At 34.2% G+C, this 25,425-nt stretch overlaps 1 protein-coding gene across 7 annotated transcripts in view; it reads right to left on the minus strand.

The window, feature by feature from the left end:
• LOC124368713 (bromodomain adjacent to zinc finger domain protein 2B) overlaps window positions 1–25,425 on the minus strand; it is a 216,358-nt gene that overhangs the window by 92,307 nt on the left and 98,626 nt on the right. For 6 of the 7 annotated variants that reach the window (XM_046826016.1, XM_046826017.1, XM_046826020.1 and 3 more), the window contains 5 exons: window positions 10,973–11,097; window positions 7,639–7,836; window positions 4,818–4,955; window positions 2,694–2,805; window positions 937–960 (listed from right to left, as the gene is read on the minus strand). In XM_046826016.1, coding sequence (XP_046681972.1) covers window positions 937–960; window positions 2,694–2,805; window positions 4,818–4,955; window positions 7,639–7,836; window positions 10,973–11,057 — 557 coding nt within the window. In that variant the 5' untranslated portion in view covers window positions 11,058–11,097. The remainder of the gene's footprint in view (window positions 1–936; window positions 961–2,693; window positions 2,806–4,817; window positions 4,956–7,638; window positions 7,837–10,972; window positions 11,098–25,425) is intronic. The other variant, XM_046826019.1, reaches the window with a different exon arrangement.

Here is a 25,425-nt window from a genome sequence, read left to right on the forward strand (position 1 = left end):
CTATTACATAATAGTAAATATTCCAAAGTACGATACAATAAACAAAAAGACTTGTAAATAGCAATTTTCATCTAAAAATGGTTCACTGGACCCATATTCAGATTGGAATCGCCTCTAAATTGAGTGTTTTTTTTCCTGGCCGATTCACGTCCTTCCAATTTCATATTATTTTCACACCAATTTTACACCCGAATTAATAGTCTATGATGAATGAATCACCTAAAAAGTCAGAACTTTTATCCAACTTTTATCAGAAAGATAACACGGCTTTACACCAGTGAAATCAACATCGGCAGCTCTCAAAAATTTGTCATGAACATAAGCAAGAGTATATGAACGTTTTCAATTTCACGATATTAAACAACCAAAATTTCAATTATGTACCTAACGATTCTTTGCTTAAAATTAGTTATTGATGATGGATAGTTTGAAAGGATTTCGGACATTTACCGCTATTATGTGTTACTATCGTCGTTACAGTGTTCCACTTTCTCTGGTGTGGGTATGAAGTGTTCTTTGTGCTCTTGACATCTGTACAGTACAGTGACAACGTCTGGGTTCATTTTATTTAGTCTGAACTTCAAACTGTTTGTGTATAAGTCAGGTCTGATACAAATTTTTTAAGTGGCAATCCACTGCCACACATTGTACATGTTTATGTATAAAGATTTTACTTAATGATATGCCTTGAAATGCAGCGTTGCATATTTTGTAACATATAGTGGTGGGAAATGTCCGAAACCGTATTACCCAATGATATTTGTTTCTTAATCAGGATGTTTGCTATTATGTAAACTTACATTTTTTTAATTCAAATTATAGAAACTAAACCTGTACAATTTTTTTTTTATTTACTTTGTGACATGAAACTTAACTTTCATTATTTTTGTAGTGCTGTGTTTATAATTGAGGTCAGCACATAAATATGACACTCACCTTCCCTCCCTTGAAGTCGGTAAGCTAGGGGAAAAACAAATAATTAAAATCGAGCGTTCGACAAAGCCACTTATACAACCACTTATTTACAATATTGTTCACAGATACTTGTGAAAATGGGTTAATACGTTCAGGATGACTTGTACCCTATCGTGTACACGCACACTTTCACAACTGCTGTCGGGTACACACTGGGCTTTCATAAAGCACATCGTGCGCTCCATGGGTTACACATTGCTATGAATTTCATTAATGCGTTTTTATTGTTTGCCTTTCTTTGTGGTTTGTTAAATGTGATCCTGCATTTAAATAAATACCTTAGACTATCTTGTACCCTGTTGTGCACACAATTGCTTAATTTTTAAGGTAAATTAATTTTTTAAGTACCACTTGGTCTACGCAGAAAAACACTCAAAAAGCATATTGAAATTGAATTGTGAAGTCTACACACAAATCACGTTATACTTTGACGTTTAAAAAACGATTACGGTTTTGTGCCATTATTATTGAAAAATTTGACGGCAAATATAAAGTATGGAAATAAGCTATCGCCATGAACGTGTTAATCCTCTTACCCCTAGTACATACATTTATCAGATGAGATTCATGTAAACTTCTTATAATCAGATGCTTAATTGAAATTGTAAACCAATTTGAATTAACAAAAATTATAATCTTACCGAGTGTATAGTATCTCTTTAGATCTTTAATTTTTATTATTTCAATAATATAAATAAGATTCCTTTTTGTTAAAAAAATTACAATATTTTGTTTCTATGCAAAAGACAACTGCAAAAACAATCTTTGGCAAATGTTTATTTTTTTACTGCTGAGCAACTTTTCCCACATAACAGCAGCAGATGCTTGATAATGCAAGAACTTAGACCTAGAAAATACAAACTTCTTCAAGTCAAACATTATTTATAAAACCACAATTATTTTGTTACTGTGGTTTTTGACAGACCTTTGACAGCATATGGGGATGTATGGCAGATATTTTATCTGGCAAAACTAGTACTGTTCGGTGATGAGTGGTCGCGCTACTGTATCAAACCTTTCACTTAAAAGAGTTTTAATCCATTTTAATCTCATGGTACGAACCTCATTTTCATTAATTAAATTTAAAATGTTGGGTATTTTAATTATTGTGAGATTTTACTCAGTATAACACGTTTAAAACTTGTCCCTAATATTATTATAATCATATTTCTTTCATTCACTGCAAGGTAGCGCAGCTTCAGTAGGAACCTGTAACTTAGTTTTTAAAAGGTGACGGCTCTTTAGTGGTTAACTTGTAATCTGCAGTTGAAAAGAGATAATACACATGACTGGATGTATGCCTATAGTAGTTGCTATGGGTGTAACTTATAAAACGACAATATAATTAATATATTACCACTGGCTATGGATTAACTGCACTGTGGCTACAACACATGTTAATGTAGCTTGTAGCATGCACTATAAAACACCACGATGTAAGGTCCCCAATACATGTAACGATTTGGTCTGAACAGTTCAAACCGTCTGACCTATTGTCAGTAACATGTATGGGGAAATTGTTCAGAGAACTGATGCAATATCCATCAACCGTCATCCAACATTGTTGTGATGAAAATCGATGTTTGTGGGGAATCCGGCTGCCAATAAAAAATCTCTTACAGATTCCCCTAAGAATTACTTTGTGACATCGGTGTATTGGACACACAAATATTAGCAGCACCTAGAGTGTGAGGAAGAGAGAAAGTAGGTTTACTCACTTTAGCATAGAAGGCTGGTGATGGCTGGTAGCAGTGCTGCTAGCAGTCGAGTGACCGTGCGACAACGATGCCTTACTGTGGCTGCTCTGTGACTGCTTCGAACCTCCTGAAACTGTACTCAAAAAATTAACATAGTGGTAGACTTGTTAACTTCGATTCAAACACACTCAAAATATAGTTGCATTTTACGGATGATTAAATTTGGCATTTAACCTTTCCCACGCCGTAGACAGGTATATCATTAGAATGGTAGACTTTGACCAAAATGCAAAATACAGTTATAACCAATATTATAGGTTATGTCTATTGGAGAGTTTTTTTACTTCACAAAAAGCTTTCGAAATGCTTGGTGCACGCTCCATGCTTATCGCGGATGCCAATGAATTATTTATAAACGACATTCACTCTACGTCAGACAGAGGGGAGTACCCCAAAGGGATACGCAAAACAAATCTACGTACGCAAGACAAATCTAACATCTACCACCTGCTCGTCAGTTTTGCGTATCCTACTGAGCCATAACCAAACATATCCGTGGCGTGTATTACTGCTTTCTCGGTTGTTGTGAACGTCTACTACATATCTTGTTATTATTCTTCATCGTGTGGTAGTGTTGTGATTAGTTTGAAATATTTATCTTGTTTTATAGTAAAATGTAATTAAACTTTTCAGTTTATTTACATTTTAGAAATTAAAATTTATTTGAAATAAACAGTTTTGTAAATAGTCCTTTTTTATTTTTATCAATAAATACGCTAATTTAAAGTAAAATTCCCTGATTTATACTTTTTTTGCTTTTACCTTTTATAATTTACCATATAAAATTTATACTCTTCACCAATGTTACTGTAAATTAAATTATTATTCAGTACATTGTAATTTGTCAATATATATATATCTACACAATAATATAAAAATTGTTATCAACAACAAAATCAAATATTTTTCATAATAATAATAACACAAAATTATTGACAAAGTCATCACCATGGCATTTACTCCACAGCTAATATCTATTGCAACAGGCCTTAAACTAAGGTTACATTGGTAAGAAATTGTACAAGTCTGGGATCTGACAGTAGAAATTCCTAGTTTAAACAGGCATAAGAGTTCTCGTTAACATTGTCATGATCAGTATGAGACTGATGTTCAAGAGAAATGGAGAGCAGCAACAGACAGTAAACCTGTCACGTCTAAATGAATCCCTGTGCTTGTGCAGCAGTGCAATGATCACTGTCAGACGGACAGTACTTTAAACATTGCCGAGATCACTATCATGTGTGAACAGATATTGAACTGACTTCCAAAACATCCACCGACAGCAGCTGTCACAATTACTTGCCATACCTTGGCGGTACTTCATTAAAAATTCATAAATCAAGTCTCACTAATGGTAACAACATTTTCAATGAGAAATGTTCAGTTTCTTTTAGTTACAATTCTGTTTGTGAAAAATAAGAAAATCACAAAAAAATATATTACAAAAAACCTTACAGTCAAGCAAAAAAGTAAAAGCATTTCTCAATGTTTTGTAAGTAATTTATTTTACCTAGTAAACTAATAAAAATTTTGCTGTAGGAATTGTGTATGATGTAATAGGGATTAATATAAAATCTGAAAACATAAGGGCTAAATCTTGCTTCAAAAACTGTATTTGAAGTGCGATTGACATTGGAAAATCTTTTAAGACAATGCTAATAATAATGACTATATACAACGTTATATATTGAAATAAAATATTCTTTTCAAGAGAGTATAAAATTAACGTTGTACAACATTTGACAAACCGCTGATAGCATATAACATAAAAAACAAGGCTGATCATATACAACCCCGAAAATATAAGGTAGAGACAGATCGTCACTGTGGCATTTCTTGCACGGACTTCAGGTAACTATAGGTTATCACTGTAAAATCAAAGGCTTAAACTAAAAGAAAAATGTTACTGTCAAATGTTTTTTTTTTCAGAAACCTACTTCATTGGCTTAGTTACTGTAGAACTGTTAATTCTTGGTAGTAGATACATATTATCAAGTTAGGGACTCCGGATCTAAACCGTACTGACGGGGTTAATTTCATTAGAGAAAACAATTAATGGAAAAAGGGCTGTGGGGTAGTTGTTACCTTGAGAGTGTTGAGGCGACATGAGAGGGAAGCTTTGCATGTCTGCTGGAAGTCCAGGGAAGGGCATGCCAGCAGCCTGGAGCCTAGCCAGATAGTCCTGGGCAGCCAGGTGAGAAGCCATAGTCCACCATGCTGCACCTAAACATCACAAACACGTCAAAATTGTTACTAGTGTTTTAGTGCCTTGTGTAAGGCATTTGACTGATCTAACTTCTGACTGAAGTAATAATAATAATAATGTTTTATTTTCTCAAATATATGTACATTTGTTTCATAAACAATAGTTTCTTAGAAACCAGGCCTGACCTCAAGAATAAAATTATATATATAATCTCAATACTTAATCAAACAATATATACAAAAGAGTATAAACATTGCTGTACGAGCAGTATTTCTTCAACATCAGTTTCAAGCAACCATTGTTTAACTTGACAAGGAACATTTTCCTATTAGGTGAAGTTTTTATGTTTTCTAGCAATTTATTACAAAATTCTAGGTGCTATAAAGTTAAAATTTCTTGTAAAAAAATGTATTGTTTGGCTTAGGAACAGTATAAAAATTGAAATTCCTAAGCCATAGCTTATAAGTACTTTCATTCTGGGGAAGATTCCACTTTTATCATAAAAAAAATTCAGAACTTTGAACAAGAATAGATACTTTAAAGGAAAAATTGAAGTATTAACATTGCAAATAAATAGTACAAATATATATTACTGTTTTAGTATCTTATGTACGTACAGCAGTATACTTATTCTTAGTTGTCGTAGTACAAACCATTAACAAAAATTAATTATTATTGTGATTATTTCTTCTCAATGAGGACCAGACATTATGTTTGGGTTTTATATTTTTTCACTGCCATTTCTTTGGTAGGTAACATAACAGGATAAGGCGGGAAATAAAAATTTGGTTGACATACTGAAAAATATTTGTAATTTCAATTGTTTTCATGAGGACTGTAAATCATTTTCACTACATTGAAGGGCAATAAGTCTATTTTTATTAACCCTTTGGGATCGGCATTAAATTCGTATGAATGGCCTCTCAGATCACCAGGCCACAATGGAGGCCATGGCTGTTCCCTGTGTCAGGTCATTGATTTATGACCATGTTCTGTCTCCCAGCTCAGTGAGCCACACAAGTGTCCCTTGCTGTTTTGTCGTTCAGCTTGCCAGGCGTTAACAATAAACACAACAGCTAGACAGATATCATCACTGTATAACACAGTGACTGTGGAGGGTGAATCTAACTGTCATTACGGCTATTCTCAGGATGGTATCAGTAAGGTGACCAGACGTCCCGCTTTGGAATATATGTCCCACTCACTGTCCACTCTGTTGGGGAGGCTATTGTCCCTCTTTAAGGAGTACATAATTTTACTCAGCGATTTCTTTGAAAACCACTGTGCCACAATTCAGGTTATATTTTGTTCACAGCCAAACGGTTAATTTTCATGCAGCAGTACCGAAGAAGGCCAGAGTGTCGGAGCTGCTGAAGTTGCCTATTAACTCACAGATTTGTGTGAAGAATGCAATGATAGCGTCTAAAGTCATTTCCTGCCTATCTTCGTCCGTTCCTCCCTTAAGAAAGACGAAGAATTGTCAAGGAAATTGTTGTGAATGCAGGAATCTTGTGCAACTTATGTGCCTAGATATTTGAGGAGTTGGAATAGTTTACTTGGTAACATTAAATGAAGCCCCTTCCTGGGAATTGGGTTACCGGGAGTTGAGGCTCTAGTGGATCTAGTAACAAAACTCAGCTAAAGTCCATGACTGCACTATTTGTCAAAGTGAACTACTTGGGAAGAAATCGTGTCACTGACTGTAAGGTTAATTGACCAATGATGTTTGAAGTTTTCAAAGATTTTATTAAACAGGACATACTTTTCTTTAACTTGGAAGCTGATTATTGAGTTTATCTTTTGTCTTCCTGAGACAAACGCTCCAGTAAAAAAAGCATTGAGTCTTATCGACTGGACTGGAAACAGATCTCAGTTGAAATTTGAAACAGTGAAGACATGCTTCAGTGAAATGTTAAAGCAACATGTGACAAATTTTGCGGACAGATTAAAATGAACTCTTTTTTGTTGAAAAACATCCATTTTCAGATACATATGACTTTCCTGATTGAAAAACTAGTAGTTAAAATGTAGAAAATTGTACAGACTATGGACTTTTAAATCCTGTATCAGTAAATTTGTTTGCTGAAGAGACACACTGTAATAAAACAGGAAAAGTACATAATCAGTCAGGCTGCACGAACTATTTGATCTAGAAGCTGAATGCAGAATAGAATCGTTCTGACCACCAGTCTACAGTGGACTTCAGCGTTCTAACCTCAAGTATTGACTCAAATGTAATAAAACATATGTGAGCCAGTTTTTACTGCAAAGAAGTATTCATTAAAATATATGCAAAATACCACAAAAATATCTTTTTGAAGTCTAATTTAAATTTATAAATTGCAGATCCATAAGCATTACATACCACCCACAACACACCCCCTTCCTAACCCACCATATATTCAATTGTCAAGCTTTTACTCGCAACAAATCTGGTCACCAAGGCATCATCGCAAGTCCTTTTAGGACTAAGTACAGGATCTTAGATCTTCCATCACATCACATTATTGATGTGATTAAAATAAAGCTTCACAAGGTTTTTCGTTAAAAATCTTTCTGTACAATATACAAAACATTCACATCGTGGCAGTTACACTGACAAAACACTTGATAGTTGTTTTACTTGGTAAACTTTTAAGTAAATACAGTATATAGAAACAGATATGCCTAGGCAGCCAAAGCATTAGATTCTATACGTACTGGCAGGATTGATGCCCAGACTGGCGGCTTGGCTCGCGGCAACACTCAGGGTTCCCAGACTGCCATAAGCGCTAGTGGTGGGTGGGTGAGGAGAGGGGGGAAACTGCCCACCCCTTCCCCCACCCAGCAGTGCACTGTAGGCATTGGTTAGGTGGTGTCCATAATTAGCTGGTAAAGCTCCTCCAAAAATGCCATGCCCTAAAAACATAATTAGTGAATTTTAAAAAATTGAACATTTACCAAGTCAGTCAATCAACTATAACCCATTGTTCTCCTTCTTTAATGAATGGAAGGCTATAATTTACTATCAAGGAAATAATATCCCATCATATACAATTTGGTGCTATTTTATACGGTGCTAAGCAGTTTTCACAATAACGTTTTGTGATGAATAATCTCTCACCTGTAGCATGTATGCGATCTAGTGGAATGTATAAGAAACACTTAGTAGTTTCCATTGTTACCACTAGATCACTGTTACTCTTTTGATTATTTCTTTTCAGTTCCAATTTACCGCCATATCACAGTGTTCAATCAGTTTTTCCAAGTAATCAGCCAATTCTACTTCTGTTTGTGTGCAATTCATTGTTATATCTGATATAATTATGTTAAAACTTAATTTGTAGTTACCAGTAGACCCAATAGTTTATAAATGTGGGTGTTTATGTAACTACTGATTGTGTAAATGCAAGAGTGTAGTTATTGATGGTGTGTAAAATGGCAAGAAAAAGAAATTTTTACACACAAATTTTTAGCCGAGATTTTGATGAATGAAAATAACGGCACTCTTACAGAGAAAAAACTACCAGTCAAAGGGTTAACCCATGAACTAGCAACTAAATTATCTTTATTGGCAGGCCACTTTTCCAGGTTTTGCAAGAGTATTTTGTAAAAAAAATTATAAATACTAAAAGTTATTTGATTATGCATTGTCGTATATCATTATAATTTCTTTCATGAAATTCTATATTTTTTACTATGCATACTTTTAAAAGTAAAATTCTGTTTTTTTGTTGAGATTTTGATACTTTATTACATTTTTTTTTTATTTAGGGGAGTGTGACCATACCTACAGAAGTGGTATATTTGTACTAAATCAAAATTCCAAAATATAACAATTATTTTTACATTTCTCCAGTTTCAGAAAATGTATAGTTTGATGGACTTATTTAATAAATTTTTATTTTATATTGATAAATTTGCAAAAAAAGCATTTTTTATGAACACATTACCCTGGTAACATATTATATTACAACAATAATAGTTAGTCCTTATATGAAACAGTATTATATCACACCAGGAGTTAGCAATAACAAATAGTTTATCAATTATAAGTACTAGTACAAAGTTATGTAGCATTACTCATCATATTTATGAATGCCGAAAGCATACGTTTTCTTATATATCAAACTTTATATCTTCAAAGTTTGAAGCAATGTTCAAATTTTCATCTCATGTGAAAAAATAAAATTGTATTTATCCACGAAATACATTGTGAAGAAATATCCCTAATTGTTATAACAATGTATTTACAAAAATGTACAATTATAAACCTAGTTTCGGTTGGGGCAATGAGATCTTACATTAGACCTAATCAGATTCACCACCTCTGTCATGGTCTACTGGTTCACTTTCTAACAACTGTTTTATATCACTAGATTGATCTAAATAGTTCCTATCCATTTCAAATGCATATAACATTGGTAAAATTCAACATATGAAATAATAAAAACTTTCTAAAATACAAACTTGACACTCCTAACCTATGCCTAAATAGATTACGAACTTGGGTTATTTTGAAACAAAACACTAATTGCTTCACTACATCACTCCCATGGAATGGTATAAAACATGTTTATACCACTTAACTAAATACTAAATTAAATAATAACTACAAATAATATTACATAATTTCAACAAATTTCAACAAACCAATATGTAAACAACAGCAAAGAAATTACAAGAATAAAAATTAAATATGATATTCTTATTCTCTCAGACTTGTATCAAAGATCGAAAAGTACCGATCTGCATACTACTCGATACATTTATTTATCCGCTATCCAATGCTACCATTACTTTCATCGAAAAGCATTATAGTTACTTTATAAAGTGGCTTTTCCCGGTGATGTTTGACCATCGCTGTTGTGACGGTCACCCAGTAGCTGGGTTAATAGGGTTTTAATGCCTAAGAATTCCTATTTTGTCATGGTTTGCCTGGTATTGCAAACAAATTACAATAATTTGATACAAATTACTAATCGATACATTTATTTATCCCCTATCAAATGCTACAATTACTTTCATCGAAAACCATTATAGCTACTTTATAAAGTGGCTTTTTCCCAGTGATGTTTGACCGTCGCTGTCGTGGCGGACACCAAGTATCTGAGTTAATAGGGTTTTAGGGTTAACAGGGTGATGTCTCGTACAGCATGTCTATAGGAGTGTATCCAGACTTTTTCTTAGCATCAATTTTTAAATTGGTATCAACGGTTAATGCTTTGTTAGTACTCATTAATCCTTAAGTTAGTGCTCACTACATCTTGGCGCTATTTGAAAAACCGTGGACTTTGGTCAGTTTACGTAAGTTAGCCCTGCTCACTATATCCGAATAAGATACAATTTGGATATTGGTATTAACAGTTAGTGCTAATTAGTGCTCACTCCGCCTTGGCGTTACTGAAAAAAGCTGTAATGGAAGATCGAGACTTTCATACAATATCCTGTTGAGATACAATTTTGACATTATTATCAACTATTAGTGCTTCATTAATGCTTATCCGTTTCTGGCGCTGTTAAGAAAAATCTTGGATAGTGGCCACTCTATGGTAGTTAGTTCTGCCTACAAGTATTTTCTCAGGAAACACAGCTCATTGCATCAAGACTGGATGAGCACTACATATGGGAGTTTTAACACAAATAAATCAATAGCCGTTGGTACCAGTTCCAAAATTGTGTCATCAAGTAATAGTGGACAAGACTAACTTCAGTGAAGTTAACTCCGCCCACAGCTTTTTCCTTGTAACACCAGCAGGGAGTGACCACTAAAATTGGGAGTTAGGGCACTAACTGTTGAAAACAATTTAGTTGCATCTAATCGGGAAGTAAGCAGTGCTAACTTCTATGTAATTAGCACCGCCCAGTTTTTTCTCCAGAAATACCACGACATAATGAGTAGTAACAATGGCAGTAGGACCACTAACGAAGCACAAACTCACATACCCCTTTTACAATATAAGGTTACTTTCAAAATTATGAAGAGTGAAAACAAAAAGACAGTTACACTCTTGATATCGTAGAGACAAGCACCTGAAGAAAGATTGACATGTACCTGCAAACATGTTGAGGGGATCCATGAGGGGATTGGCATCACCAGATGCTGAGGCCTTGTCTCTGTCCCCATTCTCCTTATCCATAGTCCTTTGGTCTTTCAGTAGGCCATCTGGCGACTCCGGCCTGTACCAATAACAACACTGTTAACCTATATCTGCATAAACAGAAAAGCTCTCACTTACCCAGCTAAATATTCAACATGTTACTCTATAACAGTAATTGGAACCATTTAGAAAAAATAACTCAGAAAACAGTAGAATACGTCATGAACGAACTTATCAGTATATACTCTACGTCCTAACAAATGATACAGTTACATGTACAGGTGTGCCGCCTCCACTAAACCGAGTTTCGCGTGCATAGGATGGTAGAGGAGGATGAGTGGGGACACTGCTTCAGCACCCCCTCGGACTTTGACGTCATGGCAGGGGGGGGGTGCTAATTCAGCGCATGGACGGACATGGTCGAGGCCCTGTTCCAAAGGGGTGCTTATTCAGGGCATGGGCAGAGCTCAGTCACTGAATTAGCACCCCCTAGCATTCAACCAGAAATACAAGCATATTTGTCTGTTAGAGTTTTAATTTAATAGTACATATAACAGTTTGTTGTTTGGATTTTTGTGACGCTGTCACTTAAAAGCTACTATCTACGATTATGTTGAAATTTCGGATAAACGATGAAATATTATCTTTCTCAAATATGCCTCCTTTCTCTTCAAAATTACTATAGACTTAATATAACATAATAATGCTCCGACTAACAAAGCTAATAGACCTTAGGATTCTTCCCTCTCGCACACATTGTTCTATTTTTGTAAAATTTTTCACTCATGACTTTGTGAAATAATTCAATTATATTCATAATTTATTCTACTTCAGTTAATTATTTTAATTAATATGTATATAAAATTAATTACTGCACTGATTAAAATAATAAGAACATAAATCTTAAATTTTCAACTATGAGTCTACGCACAGGTCATTAAAGTCCATGTAGGCTCTTTCCTTTTAAGTTTCTTAAACAGTAATTAGATAGCAAAGTAAAACTAATGATAAATGCTGTTTTTATTTGCTTTTAATTTTAATTAGATATCATAATTTCAATGTATGGGTTCATCCTTTTGAGATATAAGATTTTTATTATTGCTTATTAAGTTCTTTCATGTCAACTATAAGAATATTATACAAATACCATAATTTGTTATTTTTCCTCTTCAATGTAGCATATTTACTGTTTTATATTTTTGAGAAAAAAGCTGTTTTTGATTAGTTTTGGCATTGGTTTATTTTAGCAAAAAAAGGAGATTTTTGGAATATTACAGAAGGTATAATGTAATTATAGTTTTTGATACACAGTTAGTCAAGTATATTTGCTGTGTCATATTTATTGTACAGTCATTGCGTATTGGGTGTCCCTACCAATGGAAAACTATTGATAGTCTAAAGGGTATTCACTGAGCATTATCAGTGCAAGTTTAATCCAATCATAAAAACTCCTTGGATCATGTAATTCTCGATATAATTAAAACTACCTACGCTATTTGTATATAAAGCCATAATTTTTTAGCCATAAGTATTTGATTTAATAGTTTCACGAAAATGGAGTGTTTTTTCTAAGTTTAATTATTTCAAATTAAAAAAAAAACGAATACATTTTGTTTACTTCCCGGTGATTCCCGACAAACAATTTAGGCAAAAGAGTTCACTGTTAGAGTATAAAATTGTTCTTTGCAGAAATGTTCCGATAGCCCACAACTTAAACTACGAAGGTACACACCTCTGCGTAAAAAATTAAATGTTTGAGCAAAATATTTTTGTACTCAGCAAACATTTGAAGTACAACTAAACCTATGGTCTTATTTGATTTAATTTAAATATGTATTGAAACATAATAAATGCAATGTTTCATATTTAATTTAATAATTAAATTTCAAAATGTATGTTTATGAAACTAAACAAATGAAGCATGAAAATGACAGTTTTTAATTGTTATTTATTACAAACAGAAATATTTTTCAGTAAATCTGCTCTTAGATGCAATTGAAATACATATTTCAGGCCTAACTACGGATACCATACAGTCATATATTTGATTTTAAGATTAGTTATTTCAGGATATATTTATTTACTAACATTTAGTTATGTGACAATCAGTCTGTCCCTAAAAATCATTGATCCCTAGCCTTTGGAAAGCTACAATTTCACAGTACAAAGTTTTCCCGAGTTTGATTGGCCTTCGCAAAATTAAAAACCAATAGATAACTGTTTTTAAAGTGGTTAATATTTTGACATAATCTCTGACCATGTATATTTATTACACATGCCGGATTTCAGCAATATCAATCCCTCTGTGTGATTTGTACCATGGTTTCAAATTAAATTGACTTCAATTGTGTATTTCAATGCCTAGAGCCTAGTTTTTTAACGTAAGGATATTCCATGCATAGCATTTTTTATAATAGTTAATTATTTGTTTTTGAAATATTAAAGTAAAATCACAACAAAACTAAACACAAAACAAAACACAACAAAACAAAATCACAACACAATAAATATACCAATTAACAAATAGCAATTTGGTTGGAGTTTTATTGTTTTATTCAGTAGGGGGTGCTTATTCTTCAAATCAACAAGGTATGGCGCTGATTTAAGAGGGCGGATGCTAAATCAGCACATGAACACGGTCAAGGCGCTGTATTAGGACCCCCCCCCCCTTATTCGAAGGGAGTGCTTATTCAGGGCATGGACACGGCCACTGCGCTGATATAGCACCCCCTTTCGTGACGTCAAAATGACGTCAGTAGCGAGGGGGTGCTACGGCCAGGGGGTGCTAATTCAGGTCACCTGACGGTGGGCGGAAACTACTACGTGAAAATATGGTACAGGTTGAACTGGAAGGTAGTGATTTTAGTTGGGGATGAAAATTGTCGCTGTTAGAGGCAAAACGTTTGGAAGTTATTCTACCAACCGTTACAAGTTAAGCATACTTTTTATTTAAACTGTTGCAGACTGTCTCCTTTGCGCAATAAGTCATCTCTTGAGCAGCGCAGTGAAGGTGAGATATTCCAAGATATAACCACCCCCCCCCCCCAAACAATGTCCGTATCACCGGCCGCGTAAACTTAAAAACCTAGATGAATGATTGATAATTCTGACGTTAAAAGCAGAGTATAATTTATAACAGAACAACGATTAGTATTTTATTAAATATAAAATGAACTATACTTCGTTTTCTTGAAGTGTCCACTTCTTTTGACCGGCTATGGATTTAGCGCGGGAAGAATCTTTCGTTACGCGTCACGGAACGGCACGCATGTTTGTTTTCAACGTGCTTTACAAAACATGATCTGATCTGAACTAAAAAAAGTTGAAGTTAATTTAAAATCTATTCATTCTCTAATGTTAGTAGCTATGTTGACTTGAACGCAAAAAAAAACTTCCAACGCGAAACAATCGTTGCAAAGGGACTAAAATATGTGGTAAAATACTGATTTGAATAAATCCACGAACTACTAATTTATTGTAAATTGAATGTGTGATTTAATGAACCCAACGTAAAATTGATTAACTTGCTGCATCATTTAATAGCAGTATTTAGAGATCATCGAATTATAAATGGAATTTCAGCACGGTTAATATTAATTCCTATTCCTGGTCACTACTAGTTTCGTCCTGACGAGATTTAAAAGATTACAAAAATAAATTGATTGCATCTTTTCTAGCTAACAAAGCTGTAGTGTAATGTAATACTGGAAGAAAATTAGTATCTCTGTTGATTATAATTATAACGTTTACTCAATTACATTGGGCCTTACCTTACATTCACTTAAAAAATAAATTACTTAAAAACAATTTTAATACACATTTTACTGAAGAAACGTAAAAAATATTAATTGACTTTTTAAAGATAAATTAAATTTAACAATATAAAACGATAAAAACATCAGTACAATGAGATGTGGAACAACAATAGATGCTGCATTTACGACATTTAGCAAGAGTGTATTCCAGAATGTTTATTTCTTATTTCAGTTATAATAAACCCATAATTTCATTTTTAGAATGTAATGACAATGAAAATGAAGTAATTATTTTGGAAATACAAGATTGTAGAGAAAATGATACTGACCAAATTACAGAAACTAGTATAAACGATAACAATGAAAGTGTATAAACATTTATTACTTTAATATTTAGAAGTCAGTGGTAATTATAATATATGAAATGTAAAAAACATTACAAAAATATGTACAACATTAATGCAAAATATAAATCATTTTTATGTTAAAGAGTTTAGTTACTCATATTGTTTTAAAATATTAAAAATCACCATTTAATAATTAGCAAACGTGTATATATACATATATATACAGCCCGTTAATAAGTAGTAACTTCTGTCGATCAGTCCCGCGACGGCTTTACTTTTTTCTAATATACGTGTTGAATTCTACAGTATGTTCCAAAATTTCTATTCAACTTTGTTGCATCAAAATGTACTCTTTTATGTTAGTATAAAACGTAAAGTTTCGAAACATTTATGTTAAATTTTAAATTGAAACATTAAAAAAAAACCCCATACATTAGTGTTTAAATGTTATCCCTTTACGTATCTGAATTGGCGATCAGCAGGTTGTTCACGCGTCAGCAAAGCTACTTGTAGCTGTTATACCTATCAATAAAATATGCAAGTAAATATGTAAAGTATGAATAAAACAGTAGAAAACATTTCTTGTGTGAGCTATAATATCTATGGTTATCATATAATTATTTGAATGTAAGGTATTAAAATGTGTATGTGACTTTCTATGTTTATATTATACTGTGTTAAAATTGCCTTGTAAATTGTGTTTACTTCGTACAATGAAACGAAGGGTGCAAAAAAGTCTTTTGTGTCTAGTGTTATTTGCATAGCATAAAAATATAATAACACACGCGGCGGAAGGGATCATCGATATTTCAGGGTGGACAAGTTATAACATGCCGCCCTTCAGAATGGCGATCCCGGTCTGAGCGTAAGTGGAAGTCGCCTAAATAATGTCGATTTGACAAGCGACCGTTTTCACATTTGTTATAGTGCTTAAGTCTGATTTCAGTGGTGCATTTCGTTTGGCTAGATTGGCAACAGTGTCTTGTCAACGACGCAATACAAATCGTTGCCATAGTATTTCTCCTAGCTTACATTGAAGTCAACGCTATTTCTCAATTCTCCAGTACACACTTTCAATTCGTTGCAAATGTTATAATAAATCGCTAACAAATTACTTCCTAGCCTGCAACGAAGTCAATGCTACTTCTCAATTCTCCAGAACACACTTTCAACTCGTTGCAAATGTTATAATAAATCGCTAACAATCATTACTTCCTAGCCTGCAACGAAGTCAACACTACTTCTCAATTCTCCAGAACACACTTTCAACTCGTTGCAAATGTTATAATAAATCGCTAACAGTCATTACTTCCTAGCCTGCAACGAAGTCAATGCTACTTCTCAATTCTCCAGAACACACTTTCAACTCGTTGCAAATGTTATAATAAATCGCTAACAATCATTACTTCCTAGCCTGCAACGAAGTCAACGCTACTTCTCAATTCTCCAGAACACACTTTCAACTCGTTGCAAATGTTATAATAAATCGCTAACAATCATTACTTCCTAGCCTGCAACGAAGTCAACACTACTTCTCAATTCTCCAGAACACACTTGCAACTCGTTGCAAATGTTATAATAAATCGCTAACAATCATTACTTCCTAGCCTGCAACGAAGTCAACACTACTTCTCAATTCTCCAGAACACACTTTCAACTCGTTGCAAATGTTATAATAAATCGCTAACAATCATTACTTCCTAGCCTGCAACGAAGTCAACGCTACTTCTCAATTCTCCAGAACACACTTTCAACTCGTTGCAAATGTTATAATAAATCGCTAACAAATTACTTCCTAGCCTGCAACGAAGAGTTAATGTCAAGAAGTGTTGACATCGTACGCTACTTTAGTCATCAGCCAGTTTAACCATTTGTCGTTTCAATCACTTCATGAGTCAACTTCGAAGGTAAGTTATTACACGATATATGTGCTTGTTCACCTGGTTTATTAGCGCATGCATGGAGTTTTATCAGTAAGTACGTGACACCGATGTAGACATATGTGTGACTAGTCGTCAGCCATTGTAAACCTACGCTAGTGCGGTGATGTGATTAGTTTTCTCAGCTAGGCACCTGGTTACGATTAATAGCCAGCTTTTGCGTTGTAGTGTGTATTATGCTTTTCAGCTAGGTATGAGTTCCACTTATATTTTAAAATTAAACAGTTGGTAAGTTAAAAAATCAAATCGTATCCAAAGAGCAGGCACAAGCGTTCCGGCACCTTAAGAAAATACCTCTTCCCCACCCCTCAACACCCCTCTTATCACCTCCCCCTCCCCCATAATGTTACACACAGAAACAATACAACACAGAAATTCTTCCACATCATGTTTTTAAACGAAACGGGTCCTTAATTATCGACACAAGAGGTTTTTGTTTTTTATTCCAAATATTAACTTAATAGTAAACTAAACAAAAAACAAATCCTTCTGCAATTCAGTAGAAATAATTTTACAACCTGAGATGCGCGGTCGGCAGTTGACTAATGTCTCCCCCCCCCCTTTAAAGTCATAACATAGTTAGTATACTTAAACAAATTAAGACAAGTTTCGAAAGTAAATCAGTTTTTTTTGTGTCGTTTTTTTTTTTATTTTTGATAAAAAACAGGGTTTCAATTAGCATTTAAACTTTATTTTCTGAGCTTTAGAAATTAATCACTCGGATTACAACATACAGAACACAGTAATGAAGAGTTATTGACAATCGTATGATCTTCGTCAAGTTATGACTTGTCTTGTCTTTAAATATTCTTCTTTTACGTTTTCCGGTTCAAAATGAGATATTTTGACCTCGCTGTAGAATATTATCTTCAGTAAAATAGTATCACTAAGTGTTATCAATAGTAAATATATTTGGTACAACTGTAACGCTAAACAAAACAATGCGGTATGTCGCAAAGTTATACTATGACAGTAAAGTATTAAAGCAGCAACTACATCCATAGTAATGTAAGTTGCATTGTCTGATAAGCTATCATGAGGTACAGTTCTGCAGCAGAGTACAGATTTCAGGTATACGCGAAGATTATCAATCTACAGTAGTCGTAGTTTACAATTTGCGAACACGGCACAAAACGAAACGAACGAACGAACAAACACCAACGTATACAACTGATACACCTGTCACGCACGAATATTTAACATCGCGACCGGCAAAATACAGGATACTATTCTTCGTGTTAATGTCAGCAATCCCCAATTCCGTCAAAGCTTCCCTACGCGACTCTCTTAATTCATATTTCCGTAAATTATAACAGCCTTTTTGGAATCTGAAGACTCGCTCCATTTTGTTTTTAGCACCATCTCCCCAAAGTCTCACTCCATACGCAAAATGTAAATGGTTTAGCCACAGTAGGCCATTTTTAAAACTCCCGGGAAACAGAACATTGCTAGATTCCACAGGACATAGATGTCTGAGGTGACTGTGGCACAAATTATAACAAAGGATTATTATCCACAAACACAGCCGACCGCATGGCACGGTAATGCTGAACAAGGCAGACATTTGTGACACTAGATTTAGGCTGATTCATCTAACATCGACTTAATCTAATATCCCATGGCGCAGTCTATAGTGGTAGTGTTACCTACACAGAAATGTAGTTTCATGCCTACAGGGCAGTTCGATTACGAGATATCGTGCGGACAGACAGACAGACAGATCGTAGCCTGGTATGCAACTTTGGTCAATTTCACCCCCACAGTTGATCTTTTAAAATATTTCAATTAGATCAAGTTTATACGTGTACATTCTTAATTCTTGTCGATAACAACAAAACCATTTTTAATTATTTGAAATAAAAATTTTTAACGACCAAATAATAAAATTACGGCCATCCTTTCTAGTATTTATGAACGATACTAGTATGTAGCATCAAATGTACGGATTTCCAAAGTTTACACAGGATACATTTATCACTGCATTTTTCGTAGTTTTGTTTTGTGAAAGATGACACAGCTTACATAAATCCATGGGCCGTCTTATCCTATTGATAGGGTGGATAAACCTCGAGTGTTTCCTGGGCCATTGACGAAACTGCGTTCACAAGTAACAAAAGACACAGGTAAAGCCGACAAGATTCATAGTGACGAACACATTCAGGGCACAGTTAGACAGAGTACTGCTGGACATATTTCGAGCTTCTTATTGCTTGAATTGCATTACCTAGTTCATTTAATTTAATGTCTTAACTCGTCATTGGCCAGAAATGTGCCCAGCTTAAAAGCATAAGAGCCAAGAGCCAATGTGCGCTGTACACGCACACAATCCGGTCTTTCTTGAAATTAAATTAAAATATTAATTTATCACAAAACGTTAACAGTGCTACATCGACAGGCGATATCGTCAAATATTGCAAACATCACTAATACACAAGTAGTATTCCTATATATACTATAATAGAATGTAATGCTAGTGCAAACTTGTATTATTATTATTATCATTACGGAAATTTAATGTTAAGATAAGTTAAAGCTAATTTTTTTAAAAGTCACTAATACAGTGATACTGAATAAATACACGACGGATAACAGTAATAGAACACTATGGTATTACATAACACATGTCAAATTCAGATAAACCTAACAAATTGTACACATTTACCAGATTTTACTAAACGTCAGGCGTGAAATTTGAAGCAGCGGAAAGTCAAGAGCCCTACCAGCGTACCAGCCACGAGGAGCTCACGGAGCCTCTCCTTGAAGATTGTTATGAACGGTTCGTTTTTAAAGTGTACTGGGACTTTATTGCAAAGTTTTCTTCACATACAGCCAGGTGTTTTGGTTTATGAACTATAATACAATCTTCCAATAGACGTCGGTTGCAACCATAGATTACAATAAGACCAAATAGATGGGCTATGCCTATCTTGCCAACATTGGGGCAGGTGAAGCCAGGTCCGCCATGTTGTCGTGGGATAGAAACTCAAAACTACGCTCCGATTAGTGTAAAAATTCAGTTCTCCCGTTTCAATCAACTCGTGATCTACCCTACTTAGAATAAAGAAAATACTTTGAAACTTTGTATGAGTGAAGCCAATAAGCTATGGATGCCTGTGGTATCATTCAAATGTTCAAAAAAATTATTTTTGCAATTTAAATAATTAAATAAAGTCGAGAATTATGTTTACATTTTAAAACTTGACATAAAAAAGTTAGTCGGCTGCTACTTTTTCCGTTTTTTGGTCAGGCAAGTTTAAAAACGGTGGAAAATGTTGTTGAATAGTTGAAGTTTTCGGAACATATTTTCTTTTTTAATTAGCTCTTATGGTTTGGCCAGAAAGTTATTGTTTGTGAGACGTTAGTTTACGAGTGCCGCGACCGCTTGGAGCTCAACGCTCCGTGCCAGGCCATCTGTTTCCTTGTATCGTACATTATAGCATATTATAAAAAGTGAGTAGAACACCCTTTATTTGTACTTGTTTACAGTAATTACTTCAAATAAAATCACATAAGTTATGTAATTAAGGAAGGAATTCAATCTGAGTCAATACTCTAAACAAGTACAACTAAGAGTTTATTTGCTATTTATTTTTTGCATATATACTATAATATGAGCAAAGTTTGTATATATGGGTAAATTATTAGATGAGGGAAACATGACTTTAAACCTTATAATCCTTTAGCTCAAAATATCCCAAAATAAAAAATATCTAAAGTTTATGTTTACATATTGTAACAAAGTGTATAAAGGTTTAATAAAATATTTTGTTAAGTCTGTAAACATTTATTATACAATTAGTAAGGCAATAAGTAAGATTTATAGATGAATTATAATAAAGTATGGAAAATTACTTAAATGTACAATAAAATATAGTTTCAACTTTTCAACTCAGTTAATTAATTGTAACTAATCTGTAATACTCAGTTGAGAAGAGGAGAAAGTTTTAAGTCATATATTATAAATGTTAGTTTATTGACCTTCGTTTATTGACGCTTTATCAAAAAGTCCGAATTCTGAGAAATTGATCCTGTAACAAAGTGTATAAAGGTTTAATAAAATATTTTGTTAAGTCTGTAAACATTTATTATACAATTAGTAAGGCAATAAGTAAGATTTATAGATGAATTATAATAAAGTATGGAAAATTACTTAAATGTACAATAAAATATAGTTTCAACTTTTCAACTCAGTTAATTAATTGTAACTAATCTGTAATACTCAGTTGAGAAGAGGAGAAAGTTTTAAGTCATATATTATAAATGTTAGTTTATTGACCTTCGTTTATTGACGCTTTATCAAAAAGTCCGAATTCTGAGAAATTGATCCTGAAGGAACAATCTTCTGGTTGAAAGTTTAATTTTTCCTTTTTATTGAAGCATCCAAAAGCAACAAATGACATAGGCATTGTGTGTTTGTGAAGACAACATCATCCACAACATAAAAAAGTTAAACAAGAGTAAACTACAAGATGTTTAGCAACACGCCGGAAGCACACGCGTCAGTAAGCGGAGTGTATAGCAGGTCACTACAGTAAGCTCGACAAGAGCGAAGTGATGAGCGGGGGTGCAAGGCGACGCTCCTCAGTAGGGTGACTCACGCCCGCGCCGCCATATTGTTGAGTATTAGCCGCTCCGCAGTGGCTTCACCTGCGAGCACCCGATGTCCTATCTATTGGTCTTATTCTAATCTATGGTTGCAACATACAACCGCAGCGTCAATGCGCCACCCCTCCCCGCCCACCCATGCCATGCACAACACTCACTCTGTTGTCTCCGTCACATAAATGGTAGCTAAACAGGCCTTTATAATTTAGTAAACTGACGCGTTTGACACCCGTGTTTACGCTGACACGACATCCTAACGTCAAGTACAATTTGATCCTACTCAAACGCCAGTTACAAGCCTGTTATAATATTGATGACGTGAGGATATTTATATTTTAAATTTAACCGTTGGTTAACTTAAAAAATAAATCGTATCGTGTCGTGTTAATATTGTTTTAGACTAATGTGTAATATTTGTGGGTGTGCATCTACTTCTTGTTACGTAAAAATGTAAAATATTACACGTTATCTAGAACTACGAGTATATAAGTTTAGAATGTGATAGCTATCTCTGATTTCAAATAATAATATTGTCACTCTTATCCGGGTGCAGTTCCAATACTGAAAACATCAAATAAAAGAAAAGAAAATTACATTTGGCCTGAATGAATGTTTTGTGCAATACAATTATCTGGAGAATATCCTGGAAAACTTGTTCACAACGAATCAAACCGTTCGTACTGACAATTTGAGTGTTATATCACTATCGTGTGGTTCGACTGTATGATAGAGGGCTGGTCAGAGTATATAATAGAGGCTGGTTCGAGTGTACGATCGAGGACTGGTTCATGTGTACGATCGAGGACTGGTTCGAGTGTACGATCGAGAACTGGTTCATGTGTACGATCGAGGACTGGTTCGAGTGTACGATCGAGGACTGGTTCGAGTGTACGATCGAGAACTGGTTCATGTGTACGATCGAGGACTGGTTAGGGTATACGATCGAGGACTGGTTCATGTGTACGATCGAGGACTGGTTAGGGTATACGATCGAGAACTGGTTCATGTGTACGATCGAGGACTGGTTCGAGTGTACGATCGAGGGCTGGTTCGGGTATACTATAGAGGACAAATCATTGAGGAAATCTCGTACAGAGTCAGTTATACTGACGGCTATCTCGATTATAGCCCCAAAAGAACAATGTTAAACCTCATGAATTTGTATTACCTTATTTTCATTAGGGTTATGGAGTATGTTTAATTTATAGTTATTATTAATTTACTACGTACCCAAGTGCTTTTTAGTTTTTTTTTCAATATTTTTATAAGTAATTCAGAAAACATTTTTGTTGTACTTTCTCGTTTGAATGTAAGTAAAAGTTTACAACAAAATCCACAAAGCTTTTGAATGCATATTAATTATATCTTTTAAATGCACCTCTTCCATAACGCTAAACAAGGGCGTAAAAATGCACGACGTTTAACATAGTCCCTATAGGGGAAAACTCATGGTCGTTTAACAAGCCTATTCAACAACAAGGAAATGTAACAGTGCCCAGGAGTTTGCCAACCCATATTTGAGTTTTACTTCCTAACACTGCTTGTCCCACAGTACATATGCCACACTTTACTGTACAATGTTCTTCAGTAAAGGGCCTTCGTATAAGTATGCAGGAAAAATGACCTGCAATTGATAAAAATTACATTTTTCTTAAAATCAGTGCAACTTCGCTAATTCTGATAACACTCGTATTTATTTAATTTTAATTGCAGATAGTTTTTCTCAAACTTTTATTTAATTCAATAAAAAAAACCTAATTTTTACTTTCAATTATGATATGCACGAGAAAAGAATCTCTGGCACAGTAACGACTAAATAGGCCCTACCTGAATTCCTCGTTGTACTCTGTATACATAGTTGAAACATTTGAAATGTATGACAATTATTTTGGAAATAAACAACTTACTTCATATTATTATCTGAGCAATAGATCATTAACTAACGAATAATACTTTTATATACATCTAGGAGAATTCTGCGTTCTATGGTTGGCCGCTATCACAAGAGCCCCAGAGGATTACAAGGCGACCTTTACACCCGAACGCGCACACAACGTCACACGCGCATCCCGACCTACCTGTAGTCACCTTTACATAGTAAGTCTTAATCATTTTTTCCAATTTCTATTTTAGAATAATATTTTTTTATCTGAATTTTTTATGTTAATAGAGTCTGGACACGAAATAACAACATTTCTAACGTTAAGTTATAGAGACAAAGGGGGTCAATGATCAATTAGACTTTGTGATATAAATTATCTAACCTTTATTTTAATGTTATAAACTTGTTAATAAATATAGAAATAATAAATATAGCACGGTTAATCCAACATCGAGAATGATTAATCTATCTCTTTAATATTTAACATAAGTAATCAAATTAACAATGTATTATTATTATTATTTATCATTATCAATATCGTAACGTTATATGTTTGTAATGGGGCGATATATATTAATTAATTGATTTATTATTAGGTGTTTTTTATCAAGTCTCAGTAACTCATATTATAAAGTTAGTTGATCTCATTGACCCTTTTTTCTAGGATCCGTTAGGAATGTTGTAGGCATCACGTGTTTGGGCTTTATATTCACGACATAAAACGCAGAATTACAATACTACAAGAATGTTAACCTAACAAAAAATATTAAAATTAGTTGTTTTGCAGACTAAAGCCATGAATGTGCGGCGTCATCGAACAAAGAGATGACACAGCTGCGCGTGTGATAGTGTGTGCGCGTCGGGGTGCGAGAAACGCCCAATCCTCAGGGCTCTTCAGTCTCCATACAAACTGTGTTAGTTTTTTACCGTGGTGAGTCAGTTTCAGCTAATACATGCAAATTGGGCAGTGCGTCTAATTGTTCTTAATAACGTAAGAGTAAAAATCATAGCTTTTGTTTTAATTATTAACACAGATGTGTAAATAGTCTGGATTTTTGTATCACCAGTAGAGCTAAACGCCAGCTTTTCGGAGCCGAGGCAAAATTTCACTGTACAAAACACCGCCTAGTTTTTCTGGAAATGAATAAAAGAATTTCCCCTGAAAACGAAATCGATCGTCACCCGCCTTACTTTGGTGGAGGTCGAACTGGGAGAGTTTCTAAAAGGTAAAAATGTGAAATAATAATGTTTGCTGGGATAATATTTTTTATCTTGATAAACTTAAAAACCAACCGCCAGACACAGAAATAAATCTTAAATCAGCTTTAGCTAACTATAATAATACCTTTCAAGAGGCGGCATTCACTCTCTGACGGTGATATAACCATTATTTATACGTCTCGTGGCCGGTATTGAATATTTCAAGTTAATTTGAAAACAAAAACATTACCGTTTCCCTTTCGATATCTCCCGTTTCAACCATCACCACATGGCTGACACGATATTTCACATGGCTGACACGATATTTCACGTGGCTGACACGATATTTCACATGGCTGACGATAGATTTCTTTCTTAGAAAAAGAAATCCTCCATGGATTACAGAAAAACCAAGTTGTACAATGTAAACTGTCTCTGCAAATCGTGTCTCTGGCTGTTGGAGGTCGGCGCTGAACACGCTGAGTCGCTGCTCTCATCTACATACTAGACTAATATATATGATCACATCTATTTACTAACTTACATTATTACACGTAACACACTGCTCTACTGTTCTGCTATGGTCTTACTCGGTTTCGCTTTCCATCTCCGATGGTTCTTAACACCTCAAAATAACCTGAATTTAACTTGAATTAACATTAGTAATTAATTGTGTCC

This window comes from Homalodisca vitripennis, chromosome X (assembly GCF_021130785.1).
Source record: "Homalodisca vitripennis isolate AUS2020 chromosome X, UT_GWSS_2.1, whole genome shotgun sequence".
NCBI lineage: Eukaryota > Metazoa > Arthropoda > Insecta > Hemiptera > Cicadellidae > Homalodisca > Homalodisca vitripennis.